The 23253-nt window shown below is 46.3% G+C and overlaps 3 protein-coding genes across 3 annotated transcripts in view; 2 read left to right on the top strand and 1 right to left on the bottom strand.

Moving 5' to 3' along the window:
• CLNS1A (chloride nucleotide-sensitive channel 1A) overlaps positions 1 to 23253 on the top strand; it is an 820929-nt gene that overhangs the window by 343819 nt on the left and 453857 nt on the right. The gene's annotated exons all lie outside the window — the stretch shown is intronic.
• On the top strand, positions 3419 to 13815 carry NDUFC2 (NADH:ubiquinone oxidoreductase subunit C2). Its single transcript, XM_050757504.1, has 3 exons — positions 3419 to 3718; positions 10371 to 10514; positions 13462 to 13815. The coding sequence occupies exons 1-3, from the start codon at positions 3553 to 3555 to the stop codon at positions 13509 to 13511; spliced, it is 360 nt and encodes a 119-aa protein (XP_050613461.1). The 5' UTR covers positions 3419 to 3552; the 3' UTR covers positions 13512 to 13815.
• Positions 15431 to 20348, bottom strand: THRSP (thyroid hormone responsive). The gene is made up of 2 exons (XM_050757500.1): positions 19687 to 20348; positions 15431 to 16119 (listed from the first exon to the last, which is right to left on the bottom strand). Exon 1 carries the CDS (start codon positions 20258 to 20260, stop codon positions 19706 to 19708), a length of 555 nt encoding a protein of 184 aa, XP_050613457.1. The 5' UTR covers positions 20261 to 20348; the 3' UTR covers positions 15431 to 16119; positions 19687 to 19705.

The following is a 23253-nucleotide window of genomic DNA, read 5'->3' as shown; positions in this document are numbered from 1 at the left end:
ATATTAAGAATAAGACAGCCTTCTGGCCCTTCAAGGTCTAGGGCTGTAAAGCGTCTAAGGGTTGCCGCCAAACAGGCCATGAACTGGGCTGGGTTTTTGTCTTTACCTTGGGTAGTTTCTTTAAGTTTGTCATAAATAACAGATTTGTATGCTGTCTTCTTAAGCCCTTCAACTAGGCAGGAAATCATGTAATGTCACCTAGCTATAACTGAGGAACCTGCCTGATAGTGCCATTGGGGATCTTCTTGGGGAACCACTCTAATGCCTTCCTGGAGGCCTGGCTCATGATGCCGGCGGGTGTCTGTGTGGGACTGGGCTAGAGAAAAAACTCTTTCCCTTTCATCTGGGGAGAGGGTAGAAATTAGAATGACATTTAAGTCACTCCAGGTTAAATTGTAAGACTGGATTAAATACTGGAATTCATGTATATATTTGGTGGGGGTCTGACGAGAAGGAGCCTAAGTGTTGATTAATTTGGGAAAGATCTGATAGAGAAAATTGAACATGCACTCTGACGATGCCCTCAGCTCCAGCCACCTCTTGAAGAGGAAATTATTGGGCAGATGGGGGAGTATTTGCCGCAGAACAAAACTGTAAGCCTGACCGGATGTGGGGAGGGGAGATGACAGAAGGGTTGTAGGGTGGGGAAGTGGAGGCTGAGGAAGAGTTGGAGCCTGATTCAGCCTGGCAGGGAGCGACCTGAGGAGGAGCAGTCTGGGGAGGAGGGGAGAAGTCAGATGGGTCGGTAGAAAAGGAATATTCAAAAGACTCACCGGTGCTTGGGATTGGGACTGAAGGGACAGGTGGGAGGGAAAGAAGGAAGATTTGGGATGAGTCGCACTGGGAACAGAGATTAGGGAGGGAATGAAGTGTGAAAAATGCCTGGATGTAGGGCACCTCAGACCATTTGCCCATTTTATGACAAAAATTATCTAGATCTTGTAGGATGGAGAAATCAAAAGTGCTCTTTTCTGGCCATTTAGAGCCATTATCAAGTTTGTATTGGGGCCAAGCGGTGTTGCAGAAGAAAATAAGATGCTTAGGTTTTAGGTCAGGTGAGAGTTGAAGAGGTTTTAAGTTTTTAAGAACACAGGCTAAGGGGGAAGAAGAAGGAATGGAGGGCAGAAGTTTGCCCATAGTAAAAGGGTAAGTTTAAAGAAAAGAGATAGAGACATGGGGGGAGGGGGTGCGGTACTTGCCACCCAGGGGAAGTGATACTTGCCACCAAGGTGGAAGATCAAGGCAGGCATCCCCGCAGTGATAGAACACCTCTGAAATGTGGGTGAATAATCAGGCAGGCATTCCTGCAGTGATTAAACACAAGGGAAGACTGTCTTCCAGAGTCCATGAGCAGCGCCGAAGTTTTGGGTCCACAGATAAAACGTGTCTCCTCTGTCTCTACCAGAAAGGGAACCGAAATTAAGGGAAAGGAGAGATTGAAGGGTGGCACCGAAATTGAAAGGAGAAAGACGTTGAGGGATAGCGAGAGAGGTTGGAGAAGAGAGTAGAAAGAGGTCACTTACCAGATTTAAAATTGATGAGATGGCCGGGCGCGGTGGCTCAAGCCTGTAATCCCAGCACTTTGGGAGGCCGAGACGGGTGGATCATGAGGTCAGGAGATCGAGACCATCCTGGTAACACGGTGAAACCCCGTCTCTACTAAAAAATACAAAAAAACTAGCCGGGTGAGTTGGCGGGCGCCTGTAGTCCCAGCTACTCGGGAGGCTGAGGCCGGAGAATGGCGTAAACCCGGGAGGCGGAGCTTGCAGTGAGCTGAGATCTGGCCACTGCACTCCAGCCCGGGTGACAGAGCGAGACTCCATCTCAAAAAAAATAAAATAAAATAAAATAAAATAAAATTGATGAGATGTTCCTTGGGTTGATCTGAGGACTTGAGGTAGTAGGCGGATCCTCCTCACAGAGCAAAAAGTGGGAGGACAGGGGATTGATCTCCCAAGGGAGGTCCCCCGATCCAAGTCACAGCACCAAATGTCAAGTGCATCCATGTGAAGAGACCACCAACAGGCTTTGTGGGAGCAACAAGGTTGTTTATTCACTTGGGTGCAAGTGGGCTGAGTCCAAAAAGATAATCAATGAAGAGAGATGGGGAAGGGGTTGCTTTGTAGGATTTGGGTAGGTAAAGGAAAATTACAGTAAAAGGAGGTTATCTACTGTTAGCAGAGGAGGGGGTCACAAGGTACATGGTGGGGAAATCATAAGACTTATTATCCAGAAGAAGAATGTCACAATGACTATTGATCAGTTAAGGTAGGGCAGGGACAAGTCACAATGGTGGAATGGTGGAATGTTGGTTAATCAGTTAAGGCCGGAATTGGCTGTTTTACTTCTTTTGTGGGTTTTTGGCTGCCCCAGACTTCTTGGCTCCTGCAGGCCATCTGAACGCATATGTGCAAATCACAGGGGTTACAATGGCTGAGCTTCGTTCGGCTCAGAGGCCTGACAGCAGAGACTGGAAAATTGCTTAACAGAATTGTAAATTCCTTCTTTCATTTCTCAAACCTTTTTTTTTTTTTTTTTTTTTTTTTTTTTTTTTTTTTTTTTGAGATGGAGTATTGCTCTGTTGCCCAGGCTGGAGTGCAGTGGCTGATCTCGGCTCACTGCAAGCTCCGCCTCCCGGGTTCACACCATTCTCCTGCCTCAGCCTCCCAAGTAGCTGGGACTACAGGCATCTGCCACCACGCCCAGCTAATTTTTTGTATTTTTCATAAAGATGGGGTTTCACCATGTTGGCCAAGCTGGTCTTGAACTCCTGACCTTCAGGTGATCCACCAGCCTCCACCTTCCAAAGTGATGGGATTACAGGCCTGAGTGACGGCACCTGGCCTCATTACTCAAACCTTTAGGGAACACCTCCTCACTCAGCCATGTGCAAGGACGTGAAGACCCAGAGGTGAAACATTTTAGGGTGCTGCCTCCAAATCTGAATTTCAAGAAAAGACTACAACGATCCAGTCCTGGGCTTCTCTAAATTCTTTTGTTGCTGACCAGACCTTAATTTTAGCCTCTGGAGGATGTGTCTATGCGAATGAACGCCTGAAAACTCAGAAAACGAAAACTAGCTTTTATGGAATTTCAAGTAATTACGTTGTTCAAAACTATGCATCATGCTCATTTGTGGGCATTGGATGAAAAGATAAATCTTTCCAGAAAGGGCAGGGGAGGGAGAGGCAATTCTGGGTGCGGAAGTTGGCAGAAAAGAAAATCAGTGTCTCCTAGACTTTGCCCAGTTTGGCTCGTTTGGGGTACTCCTCCACCAAGCGTTACCAGGCCCGTGAAACCCACTCCCACCAGAGAATTAGCGCGGGCGGACGAGCGAATTGACACCTAGCAGTCCGGAACTTTGCGTGCGGGGTTCCGGCAGCAGCACGCATCGGGAAGCTTTTGGGCGCTGCACCGCACTGCGCCGTGGCCTTGAGTCCGGCGCGCAGAGGAGGAGGAGAAAGCTGACTCCTTAGTCCCGGGTAGTGGTCGTGGTGGTTTTCTTTGTAGTTCGTGGTCTGAGACCAGGCCTCGAGTGGGAACGGCGTCACCATGGTCCCACGGCGGAACCCAGAGCCCTTACGGTTTCTGCCGGATGAGTCCCGGAGCCTGCCCCCGCCCAAGCTGACCGACCCGCGGCTTCTCTACGTCGGCTTCTTGGGATACTGCGCTGGCCTGGTTGATAACTTCATCCACCGGAGGCCGATCCCGTCGGCTGGTGAGTGCTGCGCGGTCGGGATCGGCTGGGAGGAGAGGGGGTCGCAGGGCTGCAGACCTGCCCCGCCGTAGGCCCTCCTGAGGTGCTCTGTTTTTCCGTGCCTTGTTGCCTAGCTGACCCCAGCTCGCCTTCCCGGGCGGTCCGCGCCCCGTTAGCTCTTTAGAATCGAGCAGAGCCAGTGTGTCATTTGGCACTTGAAGAAATTGAGGTGCAGTGAAGCCCGAACTGAGTCTGTGAAGGACCCGGGACTACTCTTCTCAGTTCGTGTTGTACTGTGTGCACAAATGAGCCGTGACTCCATGCCACGCGCTACTCACACTATGGGCATTATTGATAGCATGTAGGCCTTAAAACACTTTATTAGGGATGTATTATTCACAACGAGGAAACCGAGCCTAACAGGTTAACAGCAGCTTGCCCAAGGTCATATGGCTATTACGTAGCAGAGCTTTTTTTTTTTTTTTTTTTTGACCTCTGAATGGATATGGGACACCGGTGCTTCTCAAACTTAATGTGCATACGAATAGCATAGGTGTCTTGTTAAAATCGGATTCTAGACTGGGCGCGGTGGCTCACACCTGTAATCCCAGCGCCTTGGGAGGCCGTGGCGGGCGGATCGCTTGAGCTCAGGAACTGTATACCAGTCTCGGCAAAAGGGCGAAAGCCGGTCTCCACAAAAAACTAAAAAAGTTAGCCGGGCGTGGTGGTGCACGCCTGTGGTCCCAGGCTGAGGGAGGCTGAGGCAGGAGGGTCGTTTGAGCCTGGAAGGCAGAGGTTGCAGTAACCCGAGATTGCTCCATTGCACCCCAGCCTGGGCAACAAAGTGAGACCCTGTCTCAAAAAAAAAAAAAAAAAAAAAAAAAATGCGGATTCTGATTCATGAGGTCTGGGGAGGAACTTGATGTTACCAACAAGTGCTCAAATACTGCTGCTGCTGGTCTGAGGACCACAGTTTGAATAGGAGGCTTTGAACCAGTGTGCTGTAATCCCATCAGAGACACTGACTATTCTGATAATAACCACCACAGTAGCTTTGCTAAGCTCTATGGATTTCCAGAGGGAAAAGAGGAGAGGAACTTTGGAAGAGGGGCCTTTGAAGTTAGCTTTGATTATCGGGCAGGACTGAGAGACAGACAGCTTTCTAGGCCCATGGGGCTAGTGGGAGCCATTGAGGGCAAGGACTTCTGAATGGAAGGTGTTTAATGATTGAGTGAGTGTTCAGGTTTAGGGTGATAAAACTACAAGGGAGATTTTAGCAGAGCTTGGCAATTTATTTTCTAGCCAACCAGGAACTTTGTAAGCTTTTGAGAGCTGCAGGGGTGCAGTGATGAGCTCTGTATTTTAAAAAGTCATCTTTGTCAGCAATGTGAGGCGTTGATTGGAACCAAGAAGCACAATCAGGAAAAAAGCTCAGGCAATGGTTCAGGCAATTAGGAGTCACCACACTTGTACATCTTTTGCCTTCTTACAGCTGTATGTCATGCCTGAAGGTCAGCTCCCAGCCATCAAATCCCAGCATTTCCAGTGCTCAAACAGTATTGAAATCCTATCTCCCTTGGACATGACTCCTCACTTCAGAAAGGAGTGATCTTTGTCCATTTATGCCTCTGAGGACTCGAGGCTTTCCCTTTTCATCACCACTTCACACTTGCCCAAGACTGTCACTTGGTGTAATGAAAAGAGCTCCACTTTGGAACTAAACAGACTTGCTCACCAGGCACAGGCACAGTGGTTCACACCTGTAATCTCAGCACTTTGGGAGACCAAGGCAGGAAGATCTCTTGAGGCAGGTTCAAGACCAGCCTGGGCAACATAGTGAGACCCTGTCTCTACAAAAAATATAAGAAATTAGCTAGGCATGGTGATGTGCACTTGTAGTCCCAGGTACTCAGGAAGCTAAGGGAGGAGAATCACTTGAGCCCAGGAAGTTGAGGCTGCAGCAAGCCGTGATTGCACCACTGCACTACAGTCTGGGCAACAAAGTTGAGACCTTGTCTCCAATAAATAAATAAATAAACAGACTTGCTCTACTGCTTTCCAGCTGTGTCAGTTTGGGCAAGTTACATGGTCAGGTCGATCAGAGCCAAAGTTTCCTCATCTATAAAATAAGAATAATTAATTTTTGCATATTTGTTGTGAGAATTGAGTGAGATTCTATAGGTAAAATGTCTGACATGTAAAAGGTGCTGGACAGAGTTCCCCTTCCTTAGCTCTTGTTATGCAAACAGTTTACCATACATTTGTAATTTGTTCATTTACTGAACCCCCCCTTTTTTTTTTTGATACAGGATCTCACTTGTCACCCAGGGTAGAGGGCAGTGGTGCAATCATGGGTCACTGCAGCCTCGACCTCTGGGCTCAGGCGATCCTCCTATCTTAGCCTTCTGAGTAGCTGGGACTACAGGTGCATACCACCAGGCCTGGCCAATTTTTAAATTTTTTGTAGAGATGGGGTCTTGACATCTTGGCCAGTCTGGTCTTGAACTTCTGGCCTCAAGTGATCCTGCCACCTCGGCCTCCCAGAGTGCTGGGGTTATAGGTGTGAGCTACTGTGCCTGGCCTTACTGAACTGTTTCTCTGTTATGTGCCCTATGGAGCTCCTAGTGAAATCAGGGAGACAAACAAACAGTCTGTTGCTGATCTTGGTATGATAGATACATGTTTTGATAGAGGTGGGTGAGCAGAAAGCACTTTAGGAGCACAAAGGAGATACAGATGGGAGGGAGAATGCTGTAGAGGAAGTAAAGGTTGACTGAAATGTGACATATGCACCACTTAATCTCATTGTTGTTAGTTTAGCAGTTTGTGCCTTTCTGGGAGACAGAAGAGTACAGCAGTTAAGAGCATATGCTTTGGGGTTTGACACCACCTCCACCCCACTAGTCATTTGATTCTGGGGAAGTTCCCTATCTCAGGACTACATGAGATAATGAATATAAACTGTGTAGCCCAGGAGTAGGGATCAGACTTCCTGAGCTCCCAGAGCTTCCCTAAATTGCTTTGGAAGATTTAGATCCTAGGACTTTATTGAAATGGTTGTCCTCAGCAGCATTTACTGAATGCATATTGTGTTTATCTAGGTCAGTGTCTGATATCTATAGTAGGTGTTCAATAAGTATTGAGTGAGGCCAGGTGTTGTGGCTCATGCCTGTAATCCCAGTACTTCAGGAGGCTGAGGCAGGTGGATCACCTGAGGTCAAGAGTTCAAGACCAGCCTGACCAATATGGTGAAACCCCAAAGTTAGCCAGGCGTGTTGGCACATGCCAGTGATCCCAGCTATTCGGGAGGCTGAGGCTGGAGAATTGCTTGAACCTGGGAGGCGGAGATTGCAGTGAGCCGAGATTGCGCCATTGCACTCCAGCCTGGGCGACAGACTGAGACTCTGTCTTTAAAAAAAAAAAAAAAAGGTAGTATTGAGTGAATAACTATATGTAGATTACAAGGAATATAAAACATGGTCCCAATCCTCCAAAGGTTTACAGACCAGATGGCCATATCCATTAAAAAGACAAATTGTGGTACAAGTTTGTGCATATAGGGTGAAGGTGTGTATCACATAAATGTTGTTTCTAAGAGAGTTGGAGGTGTAGTGAAAGAGATATGGTAGATTTTCAAAGCCCTGGAGAGTACCTGGCATTCTGTGAGTAATGGGATATTCTGGCTGGACACTGTGGCTCACACCTGTAATCCCAACACTTTGGAAGGCTGAGATGGGAGGATTGCTTGGTTTCAAGACCAGCCTGGGCAACATAGGAAAACTTTGTCTCTACAAAAGAAATTTTTTTAAGCTATCTGGACATGGTGGCATGCACCTGTGATCCCAGCTACTTGGGAGGCTGAAGTAAGAGGATCACTGGAGCCTGGGAGGTTGAGGCTGCAGTGAGTGTGATCATGCCTCTGTATTCCAGCCTAAGTGACAGAGCAAGATTCTGTCTCATAATAATGAATATGTCTCATAATAATGAATTTCTATCAATGAAATAAAATTGTGTAGCTCTTTTTCAAATTAGCAGGAAATGTTAAGAAGAATTTTTTAAGAATAAGACTTTAAAAATAAGTTGTACATATTTTGGGGGTACCTGTGATATTTTGATACATGCATACAATGTGTAATGTTGAAACTGGGGCAAACGGGCCATCCATCACCCCAAACATTCACCCCTTCTTTATGTTGGGAACATTCAAATTCCTCTCCTCCAGCAATTTCGAACTATACTACAAATTATTGTTAACTGTAGTCACCCTACTGTACTATCAATAAATAGAATTTTTTTATAAGTTTTTCTCATCATCTGTTTTTTTAAACTTAACCTTCTTGCTGGTTACCACTTAATGTGCCCTAAATTTAGAGGTAGTTGGTATTCTAAGTATAGCCCACAGAATTAAATATTTATTGATCTCTAGTTTAATATATCAGTAATTTATGATGTTCTGCAAAGAGCACAATAGCTGCTGGGGTTAGACTCACCGAGTAAAGAATGGGAAGATGATTGTAGACGGGGTGTGCAGGTAGTGAGAGGTAGACCACTCAGAGAGAATGAGGAGAGAGGTTAGGAAAACGGGGCCTTGGGAAGAGGCCAAGCCATGCCTTTAGGGCTGGGGTGCTGACATCATCATCTCAAACACTTATGGAGTTTTTCTGTGAGGAACATGGGTCAGCGTAGAGAGAGTCTGGTTCTGTGTGTCTCTGCAGTCCAGTGGCACATGGGAGAACATGCACTCTTTGGTTTGCTATATGGCGGGTAGCCCATTAGGGAAAGCAGTGGCTGTTTGGGGTAAGAGAGAGTGTTCTGCCCAGTTCTAGAACATAGGAATATTTTTCATTTTTATTGTTTTATACATTTTCCAAAATACTTTTACATGCATATGTCTTGTTTTATATGCTGCTACTATGAGAAAGATAGGATAGGCCTTTTTTTTTTTTTTTTTTTGAGACAGTCTCATTCTGTCGCCCAGGCCAGAGTTCAGTGGTGCCATCTTGGCTCACTGCATTCTCCACCTCCCAGGTTCAAGCGATTCTCCAGCCTCAGCCTCCTGAGTAGCTGGTACTACAGGTGTGCGCTACCACGCCCGGCTAATTTTTGTATTTTTTTTTTTTTTTTTGAGACGGAGTCTTGCTCTGTCACCCAGGCTGGAGTGCAGTGGCCGGATCTCAGCTCACTGCAAGCTCCTCCTCCCGGGTTCACGCCATTCTCCTGCCTCAGCCTCCCGAGTAGCTGGGACTACAGGCACCCGCCACTTCGCCCGGCTAGTTTTTTGTATTTTTAGTAGAGACGGGGTTTCACCTATGTTAACCAGGATGGTCTCGATCTCCTGACCTCGTGATCCGCCCGCCTCGGCCTCCCAAAGTGCTGGGATTACAGGCTTGAGCCACCGCGCCTGGCCTAATTTTTGTATTTTTAGTAGAGATGGGGTTTCACTGTGTTGGCCAGTCTGGTCTTGAACTCCTGACCTCAGGTGATCCACCCACCTCGGCCTCCCAAAGTGCTGGGATTACAGGTGTGAGCCACCACGCCCAGCCAGGGTAGGTCTTGTCTGTGTTTTAGAGGTAGTAAATTGAATTACCCAAGGCTGTTCATTCATTTATTAAATAAATATTAAGTGCTATATGCTAAAATATACATTACATGTAATATTTTAGATTCGCTAACCTTTAAAGAAGTGATAATGTGGGCTGAGTGGGGTGGCTCATTCCTGTAATCCCAACAGTTTGGGAGGCTGAGGCAGGGGGATCGCTTGAGCCCAGGAGTTCAAGACCAGTCTGGGAAACATAGCAAGATCCCTTTTAAAAAAAATGGGCATGGTGGTTCACGCTTTTGGTCCCAGCTACTTGGGAAGCTGAGGTGAGAGGATTGCTTGAGCCTAGGAGGTTGAGGCTGCAGTAAGGTGTGACTGTGCCACTGCACTCCAGCCTGGGCAACAGAGCTAGACCTTGTCAAGGATCAAGGCTGTTTGTTCAGAGTGCCTTTTTTTGTTTGTTTTTTGTTTTTTGAGACAGAGCCTCACTCTGTCCCCCAGGCTGGAGTGCAGTGGTGCGATCTCGGCTCACTGCAACCTCTGCCTCCCGGGTTCTAACGATTCTCCTGCCTCAGCCACCTGAGTAGTTGGGATTACAGGCGCCTACCACCCCGTCTGGCTGATTTTTGTATTTTTAGTAGAGACAGGGTTTCACCATGTGAACTGGTCTTGAACTCCTGACCTCAGGCGATCCACCTGCCTCAGCCTCCCAAAGTGTTGGGATTACAGGCATGAGCCACTGAGCCCAGCGCTTTTTTTATTTTTATTTTTTAAATAAATGCCATAACAGGCTGGGCACTTTGTCGACCAGGCTGGAGTGCGGTGGCGCAATCTCAGCCCACTGCAACCTCTGCCTCCCAGGTTCCAATGATTCTCCTGCCTCAGCCTCCCAAGTAGCTGGGACTACAGGCACCCACCACCACCCCTAGCCAAATTTTGTATTTTTAATAGAGACAGGGTTTCACCATGTTGGCCAGGCTGGTCTCGAACTCCTGACCTCAGGTGATCCACCCGTCTCGGCCTCCCAAAGTGCTGGGATTACAGGTGTGAGCCACTGCATCCAGCCAAAAATGTAACTTTTAATACATATTGACTAATTTTTGCTTTCTTTGGGATTTGTCATTTGAATTTCAGGTTTGCATCGCCACCTTCTATATATTACGGCCTTTTATTTTGTTGGATATTATCTTGTAAAACGTGAAGACTACACGTATGCTGTGAGGGACCGTGAAATGTTTGGATATATGAAATTACATCCAGAGGATTTTCCTGAAAAAGGTATTTCAAGTTAATTTTAGAGAATCTGTGTTTACTGTATTATTATTTTCCCTGGTTAATCTTATCCATGTCTATGGCTTTAGGTACCTTCTAAATTCTGTTGACTCCCACATCTTAGTCTATAGACCAAAATTCTCTTGAATTAATATATCCAGTTTTTGCCTGACTACCTCTGTCTCCTTTGGACAGCAAACAAAACTCATGTCCCCTCTGCCTTCCCAAACCACCTGCTCCTCTGTGTCCTGCTTCAGGGAATGGCACTACTGTCCACCTGGACACTCAAGCCAGAAGCCTGAGAATTATCAAGTCTTTCTCTTTCACTTCCCATTAATCATCAAGTCTTATCAGTTCTACTTCCTAAATATTTCTCAACTTTGAACTCTCCTCTCCCTGCTTCAGGCCTTGATAATCTCTTGCTCGGACTGTTGCACTTGCCTGTTAACTCACCACTTGCTTTGGTCTTATTTCCAGTGACAGCAAATCTGATCACATCTGTTTAAAATAGTTTTCCGGCTGGGCGCAGTGGCTCACGCCTGTAATCCTAGCACTTTGGGAGGCCGAGGGGGGCAGATCACCTGCGGTCAGGAACTTGAGACCAGCCTGGCCAACATGGTGAAACCCCGTCTCTACTAGAAATACAAAAAGTAGCCGGCCATGATGGCGCGTGCCTGTAATCTCAGCTACTTGGGAAGCTGAGGCAGGAGAATTGCTTGAACCCAGGAGGCGGAGGTTTCAGTGAGCCAAGATCGCTCCATTGCACTCCAGCCTGGGCGTCACAGCGAGACTCTGTCTCAAAAAATAAAATAAAATTAAAATAAAATAAGTCATCCATTGCCCAGTGGATAAAATCCAGACTCCTTAGGATGGCTCATTTCCTCCAGCTTAGCTAATTGCGTGTCCTCTGGTAGAAACACTTTACCCACATTCTTATCTACCGTATGATATACACGTCTGTGTTCTTCATGGATTGTAGCTTTGTCTTTGTTTCCCAGCGTCTCGCATAGAGCCTACACATAGCAGGCACTAATGCATAATAGTGGATATGAATCATATGGAACACTTCCTCATTCCTCATCACTCATCATTTGCCTGGTGAAATGCTTTGTCCTGAGCCTGCCCTATATTGCTTTATACATGTTGTACCTTCTTCCTGCTATGTTATTCTTCCTCTTGCCCCTGTTTCCACCCCATCCACCTAGCAAATTTCTGCTTTCATTATCTCAGTGAAGCTTTCACCGAGCTGCAGTCAGGCGTTCCCTCAGTGTGCTCTATATCTATTCTGCTATGAATCTATTAATAGTTGTAATATAACTTTTCTCACCTGTGTTTTACACACATACACACAACACATGTGCACATATATGAGTCTCTGTAGGCTGGGAGTTTAACTTACTAGGACAGTTTTTTTTTTTTTTGTCTCCCCAGGGGTTTGGCACACATGACCTTATTAAATGTGTAAATGAATGAGTATAGAAAAAATTTGAACTTGTAAACATATAAATAGATTTTCCCCAGTCTCAGCAACATAGTGAGACCTCATCTCCACAGAAAATTTAAAAATTAGCTGGGTGTGGCGGCACATGCGTATAGTCCCAGCTACTTGGGAGGCTGAGGCAGGAGGATTACTTGAGCCTGGGAGGTCAAGGTGCTGTGAGCTGTGATCACACCACTGCATTCCAGCCTAGGTGACAGAGTGAGATCCTGTCTCAAAAAAAAAAAAAAAAAAAAAAGATTTTCCTGTTAATGTAAATGTGTGATATAAAACGTTTAAATTTCATTAGACTGATCTCTAAGATCTTATTTAGCTCTAAAATTTTATTACTCTTTAATTTTCCCACAGCCTTCAGTCACATATATATTTATGGTGGATCAGAAAGATACAGCTTCTTTTTTTGCCAAAGAAGAGCTTAAAGACTAGCACAAAGCATGAATAGTGGATGTATCGGGAATGCATAATACTCAGAACCATTAAATGTTAGAGCTGGAAGTCATCTTGGCTATATTGATTACTAGGAGTGACGCCCAGTGACTGAGCAGTCTTCAGTCCCAGACCTCTGGCTCTTTGCTTAGACATAGTTCCATGAGTTCACTGTGTCTGCAGGAGTGTGTATAGCTGCAGGGCTCATTCTGTTTCTGAGCTGCAGATTACTGGCAGTTGTGCCAAGAGCCTCATGCACGGACAGTGGGAGCCCGGAGAGCTTGACCACATTGGCTGCTGGCCTCTCCTGGCTGACCTGTGCCCTTCTGTGTTTATTTCTTCCTTCACCTCTTCAGTCAGGTTATTCCTGGCAGCACCTTGTCCCTCTTGGCAGCCATTTGGTTGTCATCACAGATTCCTCCAAAATTATTCTTCATTCAATGAAAGAAAATCCTTCAGTGATTACCAAGCCATAGTCGTGGACAAGAAAATAGGGAAATTCTTAGGGGTTTGTCTTAGTCCATTTGGCCTACTATAACAAAATGCCTTAAACTGGGTAATTAAAAAAAATTTTTTTTAACTTGGTTTTTCTTACCACCTGTATAATTGCAGAATAGACTGGGTAATATATAAATAATAGAAATTTATTGCTTGCAGTTCTGGAGGCTGGGAAGTCTAAGATCAGGGTACCAGCACAGTTGGTGTCTGCTAAGGGCCCACTCTGTGCTTCATAGATGATGCCATCTTGCTGTGTCCTCACATGGTAGAAGAGGCAAACAAGGTCCCCTAAGCTGATCCCACTCATGAGGACAGAGCCTTTGTGACCTAATCACCTCCCAAAGTCCTAACCTCGTAATATCATCATCTTGGGGGTTACATTTCAACTTATGAACTTCGGGGGGGGCATGAACATTCAGACCACATCAGGATTTCAATCAGTAAGATTACTGAGTGTTAATTTTCCTTTAGGAAATACAATTTTTAAAACATATTTTTAAAATAAATCTTTTATGATCTTTCCTTTTATAGAGAAGAAAACATATGCTGAAATTTTTGAAAAATTCCATCCAATACGTTAAAGTCTTCAAAATACATGCTCCAGTTTCACTGATACCTGCTGTTTCTGAATTTGATGGAACATGTTTCTAATGACAGTTGAAGCTTATGCTTATCTGTGTGTTGACACCTTGTAATTAAAATAGTTACCATGAATATTCTGACTCTTTTTATTGTTGTAAGAAAAATAATTCATCAGAGAATGGTCAGTTTCCATTCACTCATCTGAAAGATTTTAAAATGAGGTTCAATTCTAGTTTAGAGTTAGCAGACTACAGCCTATGGGCCAAATCTGGCCCACTGCCAATAAAGTCTTATTGGAACACAGCCATGTTCATTTGTTTACATGTTGTTTGTGGTGACTGCCATGCTACAAGAGCAGAATTGAGTAGTTGCGATAGAGACCTATGGCCTGCAAAGCCTAATTAATATGTGGCCCTTTCAGAAAAGGTTTGCCTGTCCCATCCTAGTGCAAAGTGAATTTAGAGTGAGCCAGATTATGGAGGATTCTGTGACTCTTGCCAAATAGTTTTGACTTCATCCTGTAGGTATTTAAATTATACAGTCAGGTTTGTATTTCTGAGCTCTGTCTATAATGATATAGAAGGTGGTTTAGAAGGAGGAGACTCCAGACAAGGAAAACAGAAGTCTTACGCTGCAAAGGTGTCTTTGCTCTTCGGTGGATTATCCTGGAGAAAGTGGACTCAGGAGCTAATACTGTCTACAGTGGAGCTTGGTGCAGTTAGAAGCAAAAGACTGTACCTAACTGGAATGAGGTTACTTTTTATGGCTTATCAAATGATTGTCCTGGCCTGATGCTGTGGCTCGTGGCTAGAATCCGAGCACTTTGAGAGGCTGAGGCAGGGTAGATTGCTTGAGCCCAGGAGTTTGAGACCAACCTGGGCAACATGGCAAAACACTGTCTCTACATAAAATACAAAAATTAGCCGGGCATGGTGGCACGTGCCTGTAGTCCCCGCTACTCATGAGGCTGAAATGGGAGGATCTTTTGAGCCCTGGAGTTCGAGGATGCAGTTAACTGTGATTGTGTCACAGTTAACTGCAGCCTGGGTGACAAAGGAGACCCTGTCAAAAAAAAAAAAAAAGTTGGCCGGGCGCGGTGGCTCACGCCTGTAATCCCAGCACTTTGGGAGGCCGAGACGGGCGGATCACGAGGTCAGGAGATCGAGACCATCCTGGCTAACACAGTGAAACCCCGTCTCTACTAAAAAACAAAAAACTAGCCGGGCGAGGTGGCGGGCGCCTGTAGTCCCAGCTACTCGGGAGGCTGAGGCAGGAGAATGGCGTAAACCCGGGAGGCGGAGCTTGCAGTGAGCTGAGATCCGGCCACTGCACTCCAGCCTGGGCGACAGAGCGAGACTCTGTCTCAAAAAAAAAAAAAAAAAAGGTACTTGTCTCAAAAGTTTTTGTTTCCTAGCTTAGAATTTATAATCAGATTAGGTTTGGGAGATAAAGTATATGTGATTTTTTTTTTTTTTTTTTTTTTTTTTTGAGACAGTCTTGCTCTGTCATCAGGCTGGAGTGCAGTGGTGCGATCTCAGCTCACTGCAACCTCCACCTCCTGGGTTCAAGCAATTCTCCTGCCTTAGCCTCCTGAGTAGCTGGGACTACAGGTGCATGCCACCATGCCCAGTTGATTTTTGTATTTTCAGTAGAGACAGGATTTCACCATGTTGACCAGGATGGTCTCGATCTCTTGACCTTGTGATCCACCTGCCTCGGCCTCCCAAAGTGCTGGGATTACAGGCGTGAGCCACCACGCCTGGCCTATGTGTGATTTCAAATTAGGTAGCCTTATAAATATAAGCAGATGGTTTCTGGGCAAAATCAAATGAATTCCGTCTTTATTTTCTTGAGTACCACTTGTAAAAACTGAAATTAGGTTGGAGAAAGTGCTTTAGAAATAATAAAGATGTACAAATACAAGGTTTTGGTTTTTTTAATTACTTCTGCAATAAATACGTTTATAGTTCACTTGTTGTTGGCCTCATCAGTGGTCGCCAAGTGAAAGAGGGTGAACCACTCATCCCAAGAGACTCTGTCTGCTACCTCTTAGCTCTGGAGGGTAAAAAGCAAGGACCAGAGCAAATACATAGGAGAGAGAGGGAGAAAAAAATATCAGGCTATTTTAATAGCCCTCACATGCCAAGTGCTTTTGATTCATCATGTTTAGTTTTCAACAGCTTGTGAGGTACATAATATTATCCCCATTTTATAGATGAGGGAATTTAGGCTCCAATGGGTTAAATAACTTGCATAAATACACACACTGAATGACTGCCATGAGGAGGGATGTGAATTTTGGTCACCTGCCAACACCTACGCTCTTCCCACCATACCACACAGGACAAGTAACTGTCTAGTCCCTCCTGGTCACCTCCCCAAGCTGGTAAGAGGAGCGAGGGGAGCAGTAAACAATAGCAACAGACATTCTAAAGGTGAGCCAGTGACTGGAATCCAGGAATTGGTGCTCAGGAGTTAGAGAAGCATCCGGGAGAAGTGAGCCGCCTTCACTTCTGGCTGCAGGTCTAGGCCTTTCTGCTCTCATCATTGGCTGGTGAACTGCTCCGCCTGCCTCATCAGAGTCTGCCTTTTATCATGTGAAGGGACCTGTGGAGTGAAGAAGTTTTTAAAAGGCCAAGTGAGTATCAATTTAAACAACTAAAATACTGTCACATGCCCATTGAAGCAGGAATTAAAATGAAAAAACTCAATGCTGATGTTGCTGATGGAAAACTGGCAGTGCCTCAGCATTGTAAGGAGAATCCTAGGTTGTCAGAGCAGGAATAACTCATTTGATTTCTCTGCTATATTTTACTAACAGGGAAACTAAGATGCAGAAAGGTAAGATAAGTTGTCTAGGGCCAGGCTTGGTGACTCACGCCTGTAATCCCAGCACTTTGGGAGGCCAAGGTGGGTGGATCACTTGAGGTCAGGAATTCGAGACCAGTCTGGCCAACATGGTGAAACCTCATCTCTACTAAAAGTACAAAAATTAGCCGGGCGTGGTGGCGTGAGCCTGTAATCCCAGTTCCTCGGGAGGTTGAGGCAGGAGACTTGCTTGAATCTGGGAGGCAGAGGTTGTAGTGAGCCAAGATCGCACCACCGCACTCCAGCCTGGACAACAAGAGCAAGACTCCATCTCAAAAAAAAAAAAAAAAAAAAAAAAAAAAAGGGAGGTTGGGCACGGTGGCTCACGCCTGTAATCCCAGCATTTTGGGAAGCCGAGTGGGGAGGATCACAAGGTCAGGAGATTGAGACCATCTTGGCCAACATGATGAAACCCCATCTCTACTAAAAATACAAAAAATTAGCTGGGCATGGTGGCACGTGCCTATAGTCCCAACTACTTGAGAGACTGAGGCAGGAGAATTGCTTGAACCCGGGAGGTGGAGGTTCCAGTGAGCCGAGATCGCGCCACTGCACTCCAGCCTGGCGATGGAGTGAGACTCCATCTCAAAAATAAAAGTTGTCTAGGATAATACAGAAGTCAATGGAAGAGCCAGAACAAGAGCCCAGATTTTTAACTGTTGCTATACCATATTGCCTCTGAATGAAAATCAGGTTAGGGTGTGTTGAAATGTTACGGTGTAGAGTTGCTGCTCTGGCCTTTGAAGCTATTTGGAGAATCAGAGTGTGGTTTCTACCCATTCTGCCATGCCCAGTTCCCACTTTGAGCCCACTCTGCAAAAGTCTAAGGCTCTAAGGAACACCACTGTAGAGGAAAATAATTAGACTAATTAGGCCAGGGTTCATATCTTGGCTCTGTCATTTACTGAGTAATGTTGGACTCATTTTACTTCTCAGGCCTCTGGTTTTTTCATCTGCAAAAGGGAATGATAGGCTGGGCGCGGTGGCTCATGCCTGCAATCCCAGCACTTTGGGAGGCCGAGGCAGGTGGATCACAAGGCCAGGAGTTCGAGACCAGCCTGGCCAACATGGTGAAACCCTGTCTCTACTAAAGATAAAAAAAAAATTAGCCGGGTGTGGTGGCACATGCCTGTAATCCCAGCTACTTGGGAGGCTGAGGAAAATCTCTTGAACCTGGGAGGCAGAGGTGGCAGTGAGCTAGGATGGCACCATTACACTCCAACCTGGATGACGGGGTGAGACTCCATCTCAAAAAAAAAAAAAAAAAAAGGGAATGATAATTCCATTAGATAATAGATATGCAAAGTGATCTTAAAATTATTCAAATGCCAGTCATTAGTTTTACTACCACTGTTACTGTTCAGTGAAGAAGCTGAAACCCAGAGAAATGAAGTAGCTTGCCCAAGGCCCCACAGCTCATTAGTGATAGAATCAGAATGTGAACCCAGAGCTGTTGACACAGCCCAGTCTAATTCAAGAACCTCTGTGAGGCAACTCGGGGAGCCTCCAGGGGAGAGGGAAGAAGGGCTGAGGTTGACAGTTTGGGTTTGAAATGGGAGAAGGAAAAATGGCTGAGAAAATGCCTGGAGCAGAGATCTCCATAGGCTCTGTGTTTGGGGGTCTGCATTTATTCCCCATAATTACAGAGCAGCCTTCACACAGATTATGAAGATAACACAATATGGCAGACAGTGGGTATGAGGAAAGAACACTCAGCTCAAAGTTGAGGCCGGTCTTACTTTTGTCTCTTTACTGTGTGACTTTGGTGAGTCACTTCACCTCTCTGACTTCAATTCCCTTACTAGTAAAGTGGGGATGAGAATCTTTTCCTGCATAGCTGCATCGGATGGTTTTGAGATTGCAATGGACACGGATGTTGTTTACAACTAATGAGACCAGTTGGTGGGAGCAGGGCTGGCAGGTGGCACAGAATCAAAACTGGCAGCTACTGTGGTCCAATTTCTATTAATACTAGTCTTGATCCATGAGTGAACTAGTGATGACCATGCTAGGGACCCTTCCCACCTCCTACCCTCTGCCACCACCTGCTTGTCTAGCTTGCTGCTCATCCACACTCACCACCCCAGCCCCTCTGCATAGACATGTAGGCTCAGACTGGAACACATAATCACATGTACATACAACAGGGCTTCCCAACAGGCATGTCTGTACACTCCGGTTTGCCTGGAATGGATTAGAGTGCCATGACAGTGGTCCCTCAGCTTCCCGTTTGGTGGGTTCCAACCTGGGATGGTCAGAGTACCCCCAGCCTGTTGTAGGAGTACTGCAAGCAGACTCACCTATGTATCCCTGTGTGCCATATAATTTTCCATGTTCTGTGACTTGAAAAAATGTGGGAAACACTGTCACACACACGGAATTCACAATGTTCACTTAAGTCAATATGCATGCCTTAGGTAAGTTTCTTTCTTTCTTTCTTTCTTTCTTTCTTTCTTTCTTTCTTTCTTTCTTTCTTTCTTTCTTTCTTTCTTTTCTTTCTTTCTTTCTTTTTCTTTCTTTCTTTCTTTCTTTCTTTCTTTCTTTCTTTCTTTCTTTCCTTCCTTCTTTCCTTCTTTCTTTCCTTCTTTCTTTCCTTCTTTCCTTTCTTTCCCTCTCTCTCTCTCTCTCTTTCTTTCTTTCTTTCGTTTTTTGAGACGGAGTCTCCCTCTGTCGCCCAGGCTGGAGTGCAGTGGCACAATCTCGACTGACTGCAAACTCCGCCTCCCGGGTTCACGCCATTCTCCTACCTCAGCCTCCAGAGTAGCTGGGACTACAGGTGCCTGCCACCACGCCCAGTTAATTTTTGTATTTTTAGTAGAGACGGGGTTTCACCACATTGGCCAGGCTGATCTCGAACTCCTGACCTCAGGCAATCCACCCGCCTTGGCCTCCCAAAGTGCTGGGATTTGGCGTGAGCCACCGCGCCCGGCCCCTCTTTAATCAAATTCTTAACAAAGTCAATGATGAGAACACACTCATTCAATTCACACATTTACAAGTATTCACATACAAAAAAATGCACACGTGCACAAACATATGTATGTGCATATGAGATATGCCCTTACAGGCCACTTTTCCTTCTATTTCCATATCACTTCATTGCAGTTGCCAATTTGAGGTCAGAAGGATAGTAACGCAGGCCTAGTCTTAGGCCCTCCTAGGTTGTGGTCCCAATACCCTGACGCAAGAGTGGCACTGTCTGAGAGCCAGGCTGTTCCTCTCCCACTGGGTTGCACCACTGCCCCCTCTCCTCTCCTGGAATGTCCCTTGGTAGACTCTGACACCCACCAGCATGGCCACCATTACCTTCCCTAGTGTCCAAGGTCTACCAAACTTGTCCCGTCATTTCCTGGTATTTCCTTGTCACCTCTTGGGCTTTCTTGGTGAGGTGTATAAGGATGTGATGGAGGCTGGAGAAGTGCAGGTGGAACTGGGCTTCCAGTTCCAGCTCTTCTGAGGCACTCTCGTCCTCGACTTCCTCTGTCTCTGCGGTTCCATTCTTAGCCTCCTCAGCTTCGCCGCCTGCCACCTTGGCCTGCCACTCCTCCCGCGGCAGCAGCCCATGTTCCACATCCACACAGATGGCCTTGAGCATGGTGAAGTAGGTGTAGAGATCAGGGGCCTCAGCCTGGGCCCGGCCCTCATGCCCACTCAGCTGCACGTCCCGCAGAAGGCTGGGGATCATCACCACCTGCTCCATGTTGTGCACCTCGGCCGAATACCGGTCCATGACGGTCAGCAGGCAGTTCTTGGGGTAACGCTTGGTTAGCACCTGCATGGTTGCTTCCTCTGACACACTGAACCCAGCAGACTGCCCCGCACTATTTCTAGGCTCTCGGCAGATTGACAGGATGCCAATGCTCAGCTGTTGGGTCAACATAGCCCTGTTTTGGGCCAATCCCAGGGCTCAGGCTCCAGCATCTGTATCAGGTGATCCATCTGCCCAGAGACAGGTCTGCCAGCCTTCTGCGTGTCATCCCAGCTCTGCATGACTGCCCCAGCAAGAACCCGACACTTCGTCTGTCAGCTTGCTGAGCCAGTTGGAAGGAAGCTTTTCCCTTTGGCAACTCGTACACTGGACCTCAGGGCAATAAATAATTCTTTCAGGTCACTGGAGACCAAGCTGTCTCTTTGCTGCTTAGGGCAGCCTTCCAATGCACAGTTCACTCCTTCAGCCCAGCGTGACTGCATTGTGAAATGGAGAGGATTTGAAGTGAAACAGCTTGATGTGGGGCAAGGAATATTGAGGTTGGAGTCAGAAACCCAGTTCTGCAATTTCCTAGCTGAGATTTTTTTGTTTTTTGCTGGCTAATATTTATTGAGCACCTACTGCACATCAGGGTCTGCACTGAGCTTTCTTGTGAGTGATCTCATTTAATCTTCACCACAACCCTCATAAATGTTTTATTTATTTAATTTTTGTAGAGATGGGGTCTTGCTATGTTGCCCAGTCTGGTTTTGAACTCCTGGGATCAAGCAATCCTCCCACCTCAGCCTCCCAAAGTGCTGGAATTGCAGGTATGAACCACCAGTATTCCTGTTTTGCCAATGAGGAAATTTAGGTGAAGACAGCTAAAGTAACTTGCTCAAGGTTCCACTGGGACTGGGATTCCAGCCCAGGACCACCTCTACCCACCTCCAGGCAGTGCTCTGGACTGACATGAGGTTACATAGTCATACAAGTTAACCAGATCCATATCCTCTATAAATTTGAGGTGGTGTTGTGAGAATTGAATAAGACAAACCCATAAAAATGCTTTGTATCAGTCCAGACAAGTGGCTGGGATCAAAAGAGGAAAAAAATGCTTTGTAAACCACAAAGCCCAATCCTCAGATGTATTATCTATGCAGATTCTAGATTATTGCTAAGGCTTCTCCCAAATCTAACCAGTCATTCCACAAGCTACAATGCTTCCACTTTATTATTGACCTTTCCTTGGACCAGCAGTCTTGGAAGATAATAATCTTCTGCATGGTCATATTGTCATAGTTTACAAACTGCATTTGCTATATATTTTTTTATTAGATATTTAAGAAAATGAAGGCCTGGGGAAAGGCCCAAAACTGCACAACAAGTTAGTGGCAGAGTCAAGTGGAGAATAAGACCTGAGTTCTGGCTCAGGTACCTGCCCCCTCCACTGCCTCCGGTGAAATCTGCTGAATGGTGATACCTCCCACGCCTGCAGAAGAGGAGAGAGGAGGAGGGAGCACAGGAGGGGATGTGGGGCTGAACAGGGCCTCAGTGTTGTCTCGCCTAAGCCACCCTCACCTCCACCCTAGGGCAGGAGCCCTCTCTGCACCCTCCCAACTGACGATCATTCACTCCTCTGCTCCCTCCCACTACAGCCAGAGCTGTGAAAAAGCTTATCTTTAGATTGAACAAAATTCCACCTCCCAGCCCGGCATGGTGGCTCATGCCTGTAATCCCAGTAATCTGGAAGGTTGAGGCAGGAGGATCATTTGAGCCCAGTAGTTTGAGACCAGCGTGAACAACATATGAGACCCTATCTCTACAAAAAATTAATTTAAAAAAATTAGCTGGGTGTGATGGCACATATCTGAGGTCTCAGCTACTCAAGTGGCTGAGGTGGGAGGTGGGAGGATTGCTTGAACCTGGGAGGTTAAGGCTGCAGTGAACTGTGATGGCGCCACTGCACTCTGGCCTGGGTGACAGATCAAGATCCTATCTCAAAAAAAAAAAAAAAGAAAAAGAAAAAATATTCTACTTCCCCGTAACCTCTCCGCCTTAAATTGTAATATTTACCCCACCCAGAGTTACTGGCCTTAACTACGCTTATGTTGGCACAGCAGAGTGGTGTGCAAAGTCCCATCCTTTAACTCAGTTCCCACAGGGGCCCTGAGACAGAAAAACATAAGTATCATGAGATAAAACTGAGATAAAACTGAGACAAAACTGAGCCTCAGAAAACGAGAGATACTTGCCCAAGGTCTCATAGCTCGGACATGACAGGAATAGGCGTGCCCTAGCTCCGTGAGACCTGAGAGGAAAGCAGTGATCATCCCTCTCGTCAAGTCCCCTTGGCAGGCTGGCTGCGCATAGCCACAGGTGACCTGAAGTCACCCTGTGTTGACAGTTGGCCTTGCTTCTCCAGGGCAGAACAAGCAGCCAAATCCAGGCCTGGGCCTGCTGCAGAGGGCAAAGCTTCCACCTTAATGCTCTGTGTACTGCAAGCGGTGGAGGGAAACAGAGAGCACCAGCCTCCCTGAGCCTCGGCTTCCTCATATGTTGTAATAATGATAAGGTCAAACATTAACTGAGGACATATTATTCTAAGCTAAGTGATATATGCAAAGTTTTTTTTTTAAACCTCGAGCGTTTTTTTTTTTTTTTTTTTTTTTTTTGAGACAGGGTGTTACTCTGTCGCTCAGGCTGGAGTGCAGTGGCATGATCTTGGCTCACTGCAACCTCCACCTCCTGGGTTCAAGCGATTCTCCTGCCTCAGCCTCCCAAATAGCTGGGGCTACAGGTGCCCTCCACCATGCCTGGATAATTTTTGTATTTTTAGTGGAGATGGGGTTTCACCATGATGGCCAGTGCTGGGATTACAGGTGCGAGCCACCGCGCCTGGCAATATACAAAGTTCTTAGAGCAGAACTCAATCCTCCCCACAATTGTACGTGGTAGGTAGACCCCATTTACAGATGAGGAAACTGAGGCCTGAGACCGTAAAGCAATAAGCCAAGGAACCCACATTATTCATTCGTTGGCAAAGAGGAGTTGGAATGTGTCCTGACTCTTCCCCACAGGTGTGATGGGGTGAGAGATGATGTTTGTGAAATGCCTAGGAGACTGTGGGACTCAATAAGCAGACACTGGGTCAGGTGCAGTGACTCACACCTGTAATCCTAGCA

This window comes from Macaca thibetana, chromosome 14 (genome assembly GCF_024542745.1).
Source record: "Macaca thibetana thibetana isolate TM-01 chromosome 14, ASM2454274v1, whole genome shotgun sequence".
Taxonomy (NCBI): domain Eukaryota; kingdom Metazoa; phylum Chordata; class Mammalia; order Primates; family Cercopithecidae; genus Macaca; species Macaca thibetana.
This window is presented reverse-complemented; position numbering and strand designations above follow the sequence as displayed.

Bases quoted from the DNA above. Each gene is read 5' to 3' on its own strand.
- NDUFC2 (XM_050757504.1), top strand. From the start codon at position 3,553: ATGGTCCCACGGCGGAACCCAGAGCCCTTACGGTTTCTGCCGGATGAG. The intron at 3,719-10,370 runs GTGAGTGCTGCG...TTTGAATTTCAG, and splicing joins GAGGCCGATCCCGTCGGCTG to GTTTGCATCGCCACCTTCTA. The intron at 10,515-13,461 runs GTATTTCAAGTT...TTCCTTTTATAG, and splicing joins AGAGGATTTTCCTGAAAAAG to AGAAGAAAACATATGCTGAA.
- THRSP (XM_050757500.1), bottom strand. From the start codon at position 20,260: ATGTTGACCCAACAGCTGAGCATTGGCATCCTGTCAATCTGCCGAGAG.